The sequence below is a fragment of the Euprymna scolopes genome, chromosome 42, assembly GCF_053919585.1.
Source record: "Euprymna scolopes isolate OS-2025 chromosome 42, ASM5391958v1, whole genome shotgun sequence".
NCBI lineage: Eukaryota > Metazoa > Mollusca > Cephalopoda > Sepiida > Sepiolidae > Euprymna > Euprymna scolopes.
Genome location: NC_136523.1, coordinates 16,258,544 through 16,274,661, shown reverse-complemented (window position 1 = coordinate 16,274,661; position 16,118 = coordinate 16,258,544). Strand labels below are relative to the sequence as shown.

At 34.4% G+C, this 16,118-nt stretch overlaps 1 protein-coding gene and 1 pseudogene across 2 annotated transcripts in view; one reads left to right on the top strand and one right to left on the bottom strand.

The window, feature by feature from the left end:
- Positions 1-16,118, top strand: part of LOC145266939 (uncharacterized) — a 558,464-nt gene that overhangs the window by 523,470 nt on the left and 18,876 nt on the right. For both annotated transcript variants that reach the window (XM_080122755.1, XM_080122756.1), the window contains one exon: positions 14,818-14,980. In XM_080122755.1, the coding sequence (XP_079978881.1) occupies positions 14,818-14,980 (163 nt within the window). The remainder of the gene's footprint in view (positions 1-14,817; positions 14,981-16,118) is intronic.
- LOC145267296 (U2 spliceosomal RNA) lies at positions 2-175 on the bottom strand (annotated as a pseudogene).

Below are 16,118 nucleotides of genomic sequence, written 5' to 3'. Positions count from 1 at the left end.
CCCGAAAAGGGTTGATATGCCGTAAAACAAAAACAACCAACCCACCAACATATATATATATATATATATATATATGTTGGTTTCCCCTACATTGACCAAGGACCAATTAACTTATGTGCAGCATCTGCAGAACAGATACTACACTTTGATCCCGGCCCGAAGGCCAGGAACAACAGGAAATTCATTTATTTACTTTATTAAATTTTTATTTACTTTTTTATTTATTTATTTTTTTCTTTTTAGGCAAGTCTTTGCAATCATACCATTAGTCTCACCGAATGTCTATTGCTAATGGAGATTTGGTATTTGTGCGAAACCAAAACTATATTAACTTAGATATATTTGTGAATAGCATTTCAGATTCTTCCTTCTGGCACACAAGTGTTCTTTTTCAATCGACCTCCTGGATCTTCTCGGATTACCACTAAAGATGTGCTGCACCTGCTGGATAAATTTCAAGTGTTAATAATATCAGTATAGCATATGGCATACTCATTGACACACTGGTTCCTGTTAGATCACTGAAGTTAAGCGACGTTGAGCCTGGTCAATACTAAATGGGTGGCCATTTGGTATTGACGAGGTGCTGTATGTACTCTCTGCTTATCTCTGTATAGCCCATCCGTTTGCTGGCGGGGTGTTACTTTATTGTGGGGGCGTTTTTAGTGCTACTGGTGTGAACAAACGATCGTTTGCTGCGGATAGTTACTGGATTCATCATGCGAACAACATCAGCCCCACCGGTGTGTTCGAACACTATTAAAAAATAACACATACCTCGATGGTGTGAATCTCTTGTGCTTGGCCGCTGTCCAGCTCAGACTATCGCCTCCTAGGTCACTCTGGCTGTGATGTCTGCTTGGTCCTATTTACTTGCCTCCCCACAAGGCCAGAGTTAGACACAAGGTCGGTTTTTAATATGGGGAAAATCCAGCTCCCCAAAAAGGGGCTCTGTGGGTAGGAATAAAAATTGCCTCAATCTGGAAGGATTTCTCCTCCACTGATTGAGGACAGAAAGATGAACTGTAGTATCAGAACATATCTGGTTGGTGTTCGTGACAAATGACATGCAACACAGATTTGTTTAAAAAAAAACTTAACTACTTTATTAATGTATAATAATTGTAACAATTATTATACATTAATAAAACAGAAGGTATCAAATTACAAACGATTTCTTGGCGCTTCTACAGAATTGGGACGACATTTTGTAGTCGATAAATAGAGTTGGCAGATGAAAAACAATGGTTCACCTGATTTTTTTTTTTTTTTTTTTGTCAATTCTAATAAGTTACAATAGTAGCTTCCAAATTATGCAGTCGAAATTACTCAAATATTATTAAATTATATTATTAAACAAAACAATTTTAATTGTGTTAGCAAATGAAAATTTTCCGCCATCTTGTTTAAATCCAAATGGAAAATTACCTCCATTTTAAACTCTCCTGTGTTTTAAACGATCATTTACATCAAATTGTTTATTTTCTTTAATAAATAATTTTCTACTTTATCGATTTTCGTAATTTTTGGATATAATCATCTTAAAAATATGAGGAATACGTAACGTAGATACCGTTGTTTTCATGTGAAATTCAGTTTTATGATTTCCAAAATTTCGTCCCAATAGTGTAGAAACGTTGATTTCTTTTATCCTAGCCTAACTTAGCTAATTCTTTGCGCGAGAGGGAAAGAGAGGGACACCAAAATATGAGTTCACTGTATACTGGTCAGTCGGGAAAGAGGAAGAGTTCTGTAAGAAAATGGGATTATGGGAAATCTATTGCCTGACCCTTACGCAACAGACCGCATCACTCAGCAAAAATATCTGTTACTATGCTGAGGGTGCCACATCTGCATTGTTTCCGGTCTTACTGGACTTCTTATTGCGACTGGAATCAAGCAGTGCCAATTCAGAATAGGTGTCGTTGGTAATTTTGCAACACTTGCTTCACAAGTTACTCTTAGAGAGGTTATCTATTATCTTTTTAAAGACAGAACAAAAACGATGACGTATAAGATGTCTGGTACATTCTGATCATGGTAACATATTTTTATCTGAAAACTTTAATTTTTTCTGAACTTTGTAAACGAAAGGTCAAACAACTTCTTAAAATGGTTTCTCTTCAGAATTACTATATATATATATATATATATATATATATATATATATACTAGCAAAAGTACCCGTCGTTGACTGGGTTCAAAAACAGCCTACAAAAAATGGACTCTGATTTATGAAAGTATGATAGATTATGAAAAGGAAGCGTTGTAAAGAGATAGCTTCGGATTTGGGGGTATCAAGACCAAAGCAAAATATGATGAAAGTAAAAATAAAATAGATAAACCCCATAATTTATTATACCATACCTGTTCACACTGAAACACTTATCACAATATTCTGTGGATCTATATTAAAAAACCTTGTTAAACTTTGTGACATATTTCTATTCTATGGAGGTCAGGCGCGAACGTACACCCCATAATTTTATTATACCATATTTCTTCAAACTGAAACATAATTATCAAAGTATACTTACGCAGATTGAAATGAAAAGTCTTTATTAAAGTTTGTGCCTATTTCCATTCTATGGAGGCCAAGCGTGAACGCAGACTCCACAATTTTATTATATCATCCCTATTTAAGTTAAAACATACTTATCAAAGTATTATTATGTACATCTATATCAAAAACACTTGTAAACGTTTTAATTTTTAAATTTTTTATTTCCATACTTTGTGGACCAGGCGCAAACGCAGACCCCACAATTTTAATGAACCACCGTTCTGCCAGATCAAACATACCCATTCCTGTGTCTCGATACATCTTCTATCATTATATGTGATCAGTTTTTTATAATAGTCAACCATATAGGAGCCTATTCGTGACCAGACACACACACACACACACATTCAGCTTTATATTATATATATATATATATATATATATGGCATTTACAATCGTGATAAATGAGTGTTTATTGTTTACAACTCAAATCTCCGGCAGCTTCGCATCAGCACCTTCTGGCAGGTTATGATAAGAAGATGCTGAAGCGAAAACTGCCACACAATAAATTGGGACTGTTGTATTTCCTGCTTTTCCATGTTAAGAATGGCTTTCTAAATAGAAAGTCATATGGAGATGGTGTCTCAATAAAAATACTAGTCCACATCAACACACAGAGTTAGCGCCAGGAAGGTAACAAAACCTACAAAAATCTTTGCTTGAATTAAAGAAATAAATTCTTAAAGAAACCTGACCGGAAAAGTAAATTTCTAAAAAGCCGTCCAACACATGCCAATATGTAAAATGGATGTTAGATTGAATATAATGATGATTTGCATTCCCATTGTAGCAGGATAGAAGAGGTAACTCAAAAATGGATTCAAAACGTCGAGGAAGACACCAGGGACTTACCAATCCAACAAAATTTAAAAGACAATCCAAATACCTCCAGACAGGTCTCGAAAGTCCTTCTACAACTCAAAGATAAAAAAATTTCGACCCAGTTGAGACATGGAAGAAGGAATGGAGAAACAATACTCCCAAAGGAGGGGACATTATTGAAGACCCAACTTTGCGCCTCCCAGGTTTTGCTACAAATAGTAGGAAGCAGTGGGTAGCCGCAAACCGGATCAGAACAGCGCACTGCAGGATTGCCTTAAACAAACACAGGTGAAGACAAATAAACTCCGCAATCTGGCCAAAGTGCAAGGAAGTCCCCTCAGGATACAGACCACCTGATCCTACACTGTCCAATCACATAACTGGAAGGTAGCTATGCGACAGCCGATCTATCTGAAGACAATTTCTCAGACTGACTAAAAAATAATGGTATAGAGGTCTAACCCATATGATACTACTACTAACACTAATTATGATGATGTGGGAGGGGGGATAGGGTCTGCAACTGGTTATGTGAGCTCCTCTCAGTCTGGCCTAGATGTGCATTTCATCTGGTCGTTAGATATTTGGGTTGTACTGTTACAATCAAATCTCATGAGGACTACCTTGTGGCTCAGTACCATCAACTCACCATGAGTGGGGTGTGAGTTGTAGAAAGATATTTCAGCTGCCATTATTGGAGATCCTTAATTTACTTCCTCTGTTGATGACAATACTATGGTGGCGGTGAGCCCCAAATGTTGTCCCATAGCTTCTATATACATTCTCCCACTCCCTTAATCTAAATTTACTGCACAACCATCAGCCTCAAATAGATTCCCCCTCTTCCTCTTTTCCTTCTTTCTCTCTCTCTCTTCTACTCTCCCTCTCTTTCCCTCTCTGTCCCTTTTGTCTATCTCTCTCTTTCTCTCTTCCTCTTTCTGCCTCTAACTCTGTCTCTCTCTCTCTCTGACTCCCCCTCTGTCTCTCTCTCTGACTCCCCCTCTGTCTCTGACTCCCCCTCTGTCTCTGACCCCTCTCTCTGTCTCTGACCCCTCTCTCTGTCTCTGACCCCTCTCTCTTTCTCATTTCTCTCTTTCTCATTTCTCATTTCTCTCTCTTTCTCATTTCTCTCTCTTTCTCATTTCTCTCTCTTTCTCATTTCTCTCTCTTTCTCATTTCTCTCTCTTTCTCATTTCTCTCTCTTTCTCATTTCTCTCTCTTTCTCATTTCTCTCTCTTTCTCATTTCTCTCTCTTTCTCATTTTTCTCGTTCTCATTTCTCTTTCTCTCTTTCTCATTTCTCTCTCTCATTTTTCATCTCTCTCTCTCTCTCTTTCTCATTTTTCATCTCTCTCTTTCTCATTTTTCATCTCTCTCTTTCTCATTTTTCATCTCTCTCTTTCTCATTTTTCATCTCTCTCTTTCTCATTTTTCATCTCTCTCTCTTTCTCATTTTTCATCTCTCTCTCTTTCTCATTTTTCATCTCTCTCTCTTTCTCATTTTTCATCTCTCTCTCTTTCTCATTTTTCATCTCTCTTTCTCATTTTTCATCTCTCTTTCTCATTTTTCATCTCTCTTTCTCATTTTTCATCTCTCTTTCTCATTTTTCATCTCTCTTTCTCATTTTTCATCTCTCTTTCTCATTTTTCATCTCTCTTTCTCATTTTTCATCTCCCTCTCTCTGTTTCTCATTTCTCTCTCTCTCTCTCTCTCTCTCTCTCTCTCTGTTTCTAATCTCTCTCTGTTTCTCATCTCTCTCTGTTTCTCATCTCTCTCTGTTTCTCATCTCTCTCTGTTTCTCATCTCTCTCTGTTTCTCATCTCTCTCTGTTTCTCATCTCTCTCTGTTTCTCATCTCTCTCTGTTTCTCATCTCTCTCTGTTTCTCATCTCTCTCTGTTTCTCATCTCTCTGTTTCTCATCTCTCTATCTCATTTCTTATCTCTCTCTCTCATTTCTCATCTCTCTTTCTCCTCTCTCATCTCTCTCTCTCTCTCTCTCTTCATCTCTCCCTAGGAGCAACCAAACCATCATCATTTCTTTTTCCTTATTCTTTTTCCTTCTGTAGCTTCCATTTTTCTCATTAGTTTTCCTTATCTATTTTAGTCTTTTTCTCTACCCCCCCCCCCCTTTCTGCTTTCAAATCTTAGATTCGTGACTTACCCTTTCCCGAATTTCCTTCCTTTTCCTTGATAGTCTGCAATCTATCATAATTAGACAACTCCGGTAGATCTGACTGAGAAAGAGAAATGAGAGAGAGAGAGAAAGAGAGAGAGAGAGAGAGAGAGAGAGAGAGAGAGAGAGAGAGAGAGAGAGAGAAATCTATTGCAAATACCTGCCAGCCTGACACCTGGTCAATATCAGTCTTCCCATGCTCCACCTGGACATCTTTCCTTTCAAGAAACCCTAACCCACCCGCCATTTACCTTCCCCACCTCCGGGGCTGTTGGGCTGTTTGTTTTCTTGCTCCTGCTGCTGCTATTGTTGTAAGCTTTCTTTTGTGTTCAATTTATTTATAAAAAATTTTCTTCCTCTTTTACCTTTCCTAAGGGCACTTGAAATATCCAAATTGATATCGCTCCTTCTATTTTTTTTTCATCGCCTTCTCTATTTCTCTCTCTCTCTCTTTCTCTCTCCCCATTCTCTCTCTATATATAATTTCTCTATCTCCCTATTCCTATATCTCTTTCTATTCTTATCTCTCTCTCTCTCTTTCTCTCTCTCTCTCTCTCTTCCTATATCTCTCTCCCTGTCTGTGTATATATAATATAAATATATAATGTAAAATAACATTAAAACATTAATTAGGCTCTCTCTCTCTCTCTCTGTATGTAATATATATATATATATATATATATATATATATATATATATATATATATATATTAATGTTATTTTTTATACATAAAAAAAATAATTTGTAAGTCCCATAAAGATGGGAAAGTGTGTTTTTTACCTTTTGTCAAAAAAAAAAAAAAAAAAAAAATTAGATCATTATTTTAACTTATCTCCATTCTAATTTTCTTCCTTGCTGGGATAATTACTCTTAGAAAGAAACAAAAACAAATTATACTTTTTTTATTTGTATTTATTTATTTTTACATAAAAAAAAAATCTGCATTGATGAAAAGAGAAACAATCGCTAGTCAGAATGAAATATCAATTTGTCTTTGTGCTATCTAGGTTCAGCATAAAAAATCCGACAAAATAATTTTATGTATTAGATTGGTGTATAGATAGTTTTAATTTGGGGGGGGGGGGGAAATGTTTGATTCAGGATTAAATTTTGATATAATCTCATTTCAATGTTTTCTTTTCCTGTGTTTTTCATATGTCGCGGCTTAGCAACGACAATGTAGCGCAGCATTAAATCGAAATCAAAGACAAAAAAAAAAAATAAAGCCTGAATAGATGTGCAAGTCTCTTGCTTTAAATTAAAACCGTCATCTAGCGGAGAATTGAAGAGATTATTAATTTTAAAACCATGGTAGCAGATTTAGATGATAGAAAATTGAGATTAGTTGTCTTGGAGATTTCTACCAGAAAATAAGCATTAATTATCAAACAAGAGTTAATGCTATCCGATAGAAAACAGATTTGGCGTACTTGCTTTGTAATGAAACTGATAATTCCTTGCATCATTGTTTCTACATCTGCTCAGTGCGCCCTTATCCAGCCTTGATAGTCCAAAACTGGCTTCGAAACATGACTTTTAGTTCTTAATCCAAGTTGAACACCTAAAGAAAAAGACTGACTTTTTCGCCTGATGAGATCTTAGTTTTAGTAACTACAGATCGAAACATTGTCATGCCAGTATAGCAAAGTCTGTACATGTTCGTATACATTAATATAAATGGCTCTATTTGATATCGAGCACTATTATATAAGCTCTGTGGATATTATTCTATGAATACATTCTTAACTGGACTATCTATCTAATATATATATATATATATATATAAAAGGTTGAGCATTTGGGAAGTGATATACAATTTACCATTAGCGTATGAAGCGATGCTCTTTGTGCAAACAAATTGAACTTAGGTACTTTAGACAATGTCAAAATATTGTTAATTCACTGCCTGCATAGCAGCAGCCGTGTAGCATAATGGTTAGAAGCTCCGGGCTTGAGGTAGTTGCTTGTCTAGCCACACTGATGAGCTGTGAAACAGCGAAACAGTACTGTATGTGGATGAATGAACATATATGTATACACCATTATGTAAAAGTCACTTTGTATGTGTGTGAGTTCCTTCCAAAACAGCTGAGCCTATCTTTTGCAAATTTTACACAAAGGTAATTTTTATTTCTGGCAGTGTTCTTAGATAGTCCTGAAGAGTCCTAGAGTGGATGAAACGCCGAATATTCAGTGTAGCTTAATCGCCATATATATTTTATAAATTACTAACTAGCTCTACCTACGTATTGAGCACTTTTGAAGTAAATACTTAAAGTTTATGCATAAATCTATACTTTCGTATATTAATTTTATGTGAGTAAATTAAGTAGTTTATATATATATATGTTTATTTGTTTTCGTTTGAGATACGTTTTGAATTCAATTATTTATACGAAAGTGCATTTTTACCTAAATGCGAATTGGGAATAATTTTCCCTTTTACCAATGTGATACCACCAAATGGGGAGTGGCGCATATATATATATATATATATATATATAAAGCATAGTTTTTATATATGTCGCATAGTTATATATAACATGGTTTTTGAAAAAAAAGTTGCTTCGTTTCATTCAAATGATCTTATTTTTCATTTGGTATTAATCTGTACTAATTTATAAGTATACACGCATGATACATGTTACACACACACACACACACGCTACACGCGTGAATTCACATTTCTATGAACATGTTTTTATTGCAATAATCTAGCAATGCCTTTAAATACGTTTGTGATGAATGAGTGCACACACACATATAAGGCATTCTTTCACAAAGATTAATTTTTTTAAATATACTTGACATTAATCAGTGCTAATACCACCAACATATTTATAACCCACGGGTCCTCTTACATATTCAGGCGCGCGCGCTCGCACACACACACACACACACACACACACACACACACATATATATATATATATATATATATATATATATATAAACAGACGTACTTGCCAGCACATACGGGTCTTCTGACCAACTCATTAAAAACCCATCATGTGCAGCAAACTTTAGCACGAACTTATTTTCAATCCTGAGTCGTGTTGACTCATTATTGTATTTAAAGAACTTGGAGACTGTTCATGCTAGGTTCAGAAGGCCTTCTCTCTGTAAACAGAGGGAATGCCTCTTGGGTTTGAGCGTGATTAGTCTCTAGGATCTTCGAGTAATATAACGTTGCTGTATTTTTATCGCTTTCCCCCATTTTTTTATCCCCTTCTCCACTTAACGTAATGTAATGTAATTTTTAAATTGTACATATTTTCGACCCCCCCCCTTTAAAAATAAAATAAAATAATCCCTCGATGCAGTTTTGAGAAAGCGAGGGCGAAACCGGTCAGCTGACTCCCCTACTTTTTTTTTTCTCTTCTCGTCTTTACTCCCGTGTACTTTATTTTAAAATGTTTTTAATCATGAATTATAAAAGTCTTCCCTTCATGATTGCGATATTTAAATTCTGTACCCCCCCCCCACATAACAATCAAAATATCGAAAAATTTGCTAAAAACATTAATTCCTTCACCCTCAACTGGCCATAAATAAAAAAAAATCTTGTTATTAAAAATTTGTTCAAATTTTCAAAAAAAAAAAAAAAAAAAAAGGAAGGTATACAAAGTTTTAATCATCCAACAAAAATTACAAATAAAAAAATAAAATAAAAATCTTATTCCAGTTTCGAAGAATGCGATTCTTCTCATCAGAGGGAAGAGGTTTGCAAAATATGCAATAAATTTTGCAGGTTAATGCATTAAAGGAAACAAACAATATGAAATTAATCATACTTCTTTTTTTTTTATATATATATATATACAAGCACTAAGTCTGGATGCCTAGCATTGCCCGGGTGTTCGGAGGTGTGTGTTTGAGCATTAAAAAAAAAAAAAAAAAAAGTGTGGTAGGCAGGCTTGAACCTATGCTGTGAAAGAGGAGAAAAGAATGAAGAAAAAAAAAAAGTGACATCTTTGCTGTTGCGTCCATCGCCAAACTGGAAGTGGCAAAGGTTTAAATTAAGGCTAGTCAATCGAAAAGAGGGGATGACTTTGAAAAAAGCGACCCCTCCCTGTAGAAAAGTGCCCAATAGAGGATGAAGGAATTAATGTTTTTAGCAAATTTTTCGATATTTGTCGTCCAAAGGATCGAGCTTCAAAACGATACCAATGTTGTAAAAATCTGTCCCCTCCATCGAAAGTTTTAGGCAGACATGCAAACATACATACATACATTTAAACAGACAAGTCAGATTTATATTATAGATGTCACTTTTATTTGATTCCAGTAATGTTAGCAATGTTTTTGACTTCAAAATTAACCCATCTTAGGCCAGGTTTTTAGTTATCATTTCTCTCAAATGAATTTTTACTGTTTTCTCGTGTTTTCCCAGTGAGTAACTCTGCTACCTCAACCGTTCTATAATTTGCTGAACCAAAAATTCTCATCCATTCTTTCAATTAGACGACAAAGCATTTTAATATACTGTCCAGATTGAACCGTCCTCTGAGATCACCAGTTTCATATAATTGTAATCTTTTTAATCTACTTTTATTTTTTGACACGCATTTTTTTTTTGTATACTTTCCTATGAAAATAGAAAAGTATACAAAGATAGTCTTAGCTCTGATCATGTGATTTATCAAGTAACCAATCATTAGTTCCGATATTGGTCATGTGACTTGTTTAGTAACAGCTGACTAGTGTCAATCAATGTTTAACATTGCAATAAGAATCTTAAAGATAAAGATCATAAAAAATTATCTTCTGCTTTGTAGGGGCTACTGTAAAAAAATAAATAAATACAAAGTACTGGATCAAGAAATCCCCTTTGTTCCTCAAAGGATAATTCTTTTTTAAATAGGGCTCTGGGTTTTAAGCCCCCTAATGATGCTGTTATATTATGGGGTCAATAGTGGATTCAGGTAATCCTAAAATACATTCTAATATATCTTTTTTTTCTTTTTTTTTTTTTTTTATTGTTAGTGGATTAAAAAGAATCAGGATTCACTGATATATTTCATCTGCTTGGAAATGTATATAAGCACATGTTTGTTTATGGTTCAATCACAAGGGAAATTCTTCACCATCCACCCTTTCAGGAATAATTCATTGTCTCTCAAGACAGGAATGAGATTTTTATACTTCATTAGCAGGGCTATCCGGCGTTGCCCAGGGACCATAAAAAAAAAAAAAAAAAAAAAAACATAGTACAATGAATTATTTGCCGTTTTTATCCCAAGAAATTATTTCTAAATTTTAGATATTATACAGCCAGGCCAACGCTGATAAAGAAAATATAAAATTTGTGGGTGCTTGTTTTGGATTTTTTCAGTTTTAGCTGGGCATACAAACACACAGACAACCGCTCTTTATATAATAGAAGGTAGATGTACAATATGACAAATAAAAAATAACCTTTTAACAAAAAGCATGTAAAATTATGTTATTCTGCGTTCTTTATTTAAAACTGTTATTTTATTTAAAATAAAATGAATAAATAAATGAAACCATTGTAAAAAAAATGAATAAATAAATGAAACCATTGTAAAAAAAAATGGATATTTTTAATTTTGTCCAGCTTCATTTTTTGTCTTAACATGCAAATCAGTTCATGTGAAATTTCTCTACCAACTGGCAAAAGAAACAATGGTCTTTTTTTTCTTCTTTTTTTTGTCTTTTTTTTTTTGTTTTCTTTTTTTGTCTTTTTTTCTATTTTTTGTCTTTTTTTTCTATTCTTTTTTTGTCTTTTTTTCTATTCTTTTTTTGTCTTTTTTTCTATTCTTTTTTTGTCTTTTTTTCTATTCTTTTTTTGTCTTTTTTTCTATTCTTTTTTTGTCTTTTTTTTTCTATTCTTTTTTTGTCTTTTTTTTTCTATTCTTTGTTGTCTTTTTTTTCTATTCTTTTTTGTCTTTTTTTTTCTTTTTTTGTCTTTTTTTTGTGCAATTTAACTAAAGTGTGTCGTCCAACCCAAACGTGTATTTTCCAACAAAAGCATTTTGTGGAAAAAACATTCTTACCTACTTACATGTCCTGTTGAAATTAGTATAAATATTAAAAGTTTACCATTTCGACCCATATGTAGAGTCATGATCTTCATTGCATCTGACGAAGTTCAGACGGCGCTTTCTATTTTTTACAGAAATTATTGGCTTGCGTCATGCAACACAGCCTCACAAATTAAATTCCTTCAATCTGTTCTTAATTGTACAAAGAGAGCACTTTTTAACAAGTTGTTGGATTTGGGGAACCATTTCAAATCGGTTTCTGTGGCTGCAGATCTTGATAGCATTGTCTTCCCTGTAACTCTAGGACGACCAGATTTAGGGACATCACGAACACTGCCAGTGGTTTGGTGCTTTTTGCACTGTCATTTGTGTCATTTTCTCATCACATTTCAATCTGCAGCCGATTTCTCAATTGGATAAACCAGAAAGATGGATATTAATGAGCTCCTGACAATCACTAAGAGATACTCGGGATATATGTACTAAATGTTACGTTGTATAACCTAGGAACAACAACAATTACGATTAGAGATGCTAAAAGGTGGATATTAAGATTAGAGATGCTTTGTTGCCTAAAAGGATATTTTAAGCTGGTTTTAAGCTCATTTGTTGCTGCAGAGTTTCTTTTTGCCTTCCCGATTTGAAGCCAATTTTTTAAATTGATGTGAACACTAGGATACTTCAATTAAAAGTCAAATATGAACAGGTAAAACTATAGAGGAATAAAAGGCAAATCAAATGAGGTATATGTTGTTTAAACAGTTACATTCAATTTAGCTTAAATTTGTGGTTTTTGAAAATATGACAAGTGCGATCTTTCTTTTTGGCAGCATTATATACTAGTGATGGGTCGATTCTAATATTTTTCCCAATTGGGTGCTAAATTACCGATTCCGATTCTTTATAAATCTCTAATTATAAGATTGTTATTTTCCCCGATTTTCGTAAAAACTCATTCGTAAACGTCAAAATACGCTTGTGGAGGATGATCTATCCATTTTAGCTTTGTTGGTAATTTTAGAATCAATAAATATTTATTATTTTATCATTATTACCAGCAATGGAAGATTTTGGTTTAAACAAAATCAAATAAAAAAGACAATTAAAAGAATCGTTTTGACATCGGAAAATAGTCATCAATTCTTCCGATACCGATTCCGATACCCCCAAATCTTCCGATTTTTCCAATTCCCGATTCCGATTAATCATCCCAATACTAATATATACATACAGGAGGTCTAAACTTCCATCTTATTAAAGTACTAATAACATGTTTATTTTTAAACTGCATTGATGTTCATAAGAGATGGAGAGGTTAAAAAAATTATTTGGGGTCACCAGAAAGTGTCGGGGAAACTCAATTTTCCTAAATAGACATTCGTCAGGTCATAGAGTTCAAAAAATTAAAGTTTGATAAATTTTTAACCAGCAACTTTAGCAATGCAGTTGTTTGCATATAAATGTCAGTTGTCGACATGGCATCTGGAGTTGATGTTGTAGGAGAAAGCAAGGTAATTTGTTTATTTACCTAAACGCAAGAAGATCCTACGTGCGTGTGTTATAGATTTCAAATGTAATTTGGCACATCGTAAAAGTCAAAATTTATTATTTAAAACATAGAATTTTGTAAGAGGAGGGAGTTGATTGCATAGAGAGCATATACTTTGAATGCGTGCCACACCATCTTGTCAAAAACTGACATTTTAATAAATCATTTAACGTTAATATGTGCATGCGATTTTTGTAGGATCATTAAAGTTAAGATATTGAGTCTGGCCAGTTTTGAAATGGGTGACCCTTTTGGAATAACAGGTTTTGTAAGCCACCAGGTGCTATCTAAAGATATTGGTCTCTTGACTTAAATGCACCGAACATTAATGTTATTATGTTTCTGGATTTCTACTTTATCTGTTGTGTCAAAGATCCTTGTGTAGAATTCTGAGTTCGATAAAAAGATTTCCAAGTGTAGCAATATATACTTCAAGAAGGTCGGAGGTTACATCAACCGAAACATGAGTTGTGAAAAGAAAACCCCAAATCGGAACAGTAGTCTGAATGCCCTAAATAATAGGGGTTAGCAGTACCCGTGGAAATTCCACAGAATTAAAAATATATTTAATCAAAAAAGGTGTTTTGACAAGTCTGATATTTTCCTGGATAGTGCAAAAAATTAAAAATTTTCTTATATTTCTTATTAGTATACTGTTAGAAAAACCATTATGAACATGAAAAGGAAGCAACGGGAAGTGAAATAGAAACAGTATTCTTAAAGATAACTATAAATATATGTATACTAGCAGAGAGACCCGACGTTACCTGGGATTGAATGATGATCAACAAATATTTTACACTCCTATATTTTTATTGTCATCAAAATCCGTGAAATCGTCCGGGAGGAAGCTTCACATATCTCCATGCAGTAACTTAGTCCAAAATATATGTTATTCTACATTGCCCTCTAGAGAAGCTACTGTTTCTTTTATACAATTATTGTATATAAACTTCTTTCCAGTTTAAAAAAAAAAAAAAAGATAAGAAATTTACATGCAGGGTTTTAACCACGCCATGCAAAAAAAAAAAAAAAAAAAAAACGCCATTAACTTCCTGCAGTAGAATTTTCACGACCCATTGTTCTATAAATGTTGCTAAGCGACAACATAGAAAAAAATAGCTTTACCAATGATAGATAAATTAAAATAACGGTTTTGATTATCTGTAATTATCAGGAGTATTCGGAGACAAAACTTAACTAAGATCACTCCCAGACTTATAGGTTCTGGATATGACCTTAAACTATATCCAGTGGTGAGGCCCCAGCTTGCGGGCTTTGGGGAGTGTGGAGCCACCCTTTAATTACCATTGCTCCCAGGTCCACTCTGACCCGGAGTGGTAGTACCTGTTAGGGTCCCAACTATAGGTTAAATAGAAACTGATTTGAAAACAACAAATATATTCTATTAAAAAATTTTTCTTCAAAATCTTTGGATTCGGCATTAAATAACCCGAAAAGGGTTGATATGCCGTAAAACAAAAACAACCAACCGACCAACCCAGACCTATACACTAAAGTTCTGTAAATTTTAAAGAAGATCTGTTCAGCCATTTCAGAGTCTATAAGGAATGAACTCACACACACACACACACATACAAAGTTGCATTTATATAGTTGTAGAGCTCATATAATTTTTTTTTTTTTTTATTCTGGTGGAAAAAACAAATTTGCTTACATACCTCTTCTTTTTCTTTTCAGCCCGATAACTCGTCGGCGTATTCGAGAACGTAACACAACTCCACGGAGTGAATCTCCTGACCGAAGGGCGTTCCAGCCTACTGCAGCGACAAATTGCCAGATGCACCCTGCCTTACTCGGACACCAAAACCCCCAGCAGCCTATCATGTTCGACTTAGAACAGGTACGTCATGCTTTACTCCGTATGCTTCTTCCTGCACTCACCCTGGAGTGGTTGGGTCGGCTCCATCTAGAGAATTTACCGTAACCGAACGATTGCTGAGCAAACACAGAATGGTCCATCACGATAGCAAATAATAGTGTAATACTTTTTTTTTCCCGATTCAGATACAATTCGCGATTCCGATTTTTTATAAATCTCTAATTATTTAACTACTAGCGGGGGTACCCGGCGTTGCCCGAGTGTTTGTTTCCGGGACGGGGGGGGGGAGTTTTAAAAAATGTTATGGTAGGTAAGTAGGAAGGATCAAACCCGGAGTCATGAGTAAAAGTAGGAAAATAAAGTGTGAAAAAAAAAACAAAAAAAACATCTGCAACGTTAACAGTTCGGCCACCAAGAAAAGTCCATTCCAGTTGTTTAGGAAAAAAAAAAAAAAAAAAAACGACTACGGTAGGTCGGCGCGAACGTGAAAATATGATGTGAATTGTCCAGCACACTAACCACTACGCCACAGAGCACTGCAGCTTAGTTTAGTGATTTTAAATAACTTCACATGAAAGAACTACGAAGCCAAACCGGTGTTCTCTTCTCAACGGTTCCTTGTGAACGATCCCCAAACGGTGTTAAGTGGTGGCAGGGGGAGGAGGAATTTATTAGAGAGAAAATATTTTACCACTTCCATTGATCTTAACCGATTTTGGCCGTGACTTCTCAGCAGAAAAAGTATAGAAATCTAAGATTATCGAGGAATTTGAGAAATAATAAGCCTATAACACACCTCAGGTATTGTTCTGCCGTTTGTGCATATTATATTTGCATGAAATATCTTGATTTTTAATCCTATTAATGTCAAAATCAGACAGGAAAAAATGAGTTCATTTTATTTATATAGAGATAAGATTGTTATTTTCCCCGATTTTCGTAAAAACATATTTTTAATATGCAGATATTTTCCTAAACGTCACCGTGGAGGATGATCTATCGATTTTAGCTTTACTGGTGTTTTAAAATCAATGAATATTTATTATTTTATCATTATTACCAGCAATGGAAGATTTTACTTTAAACCAGTCAAATAAAAAAGGACACCTGAAAGAATCGTTTGGGCATCGGAAAATAGGTATCAATTTTTCCGATACCC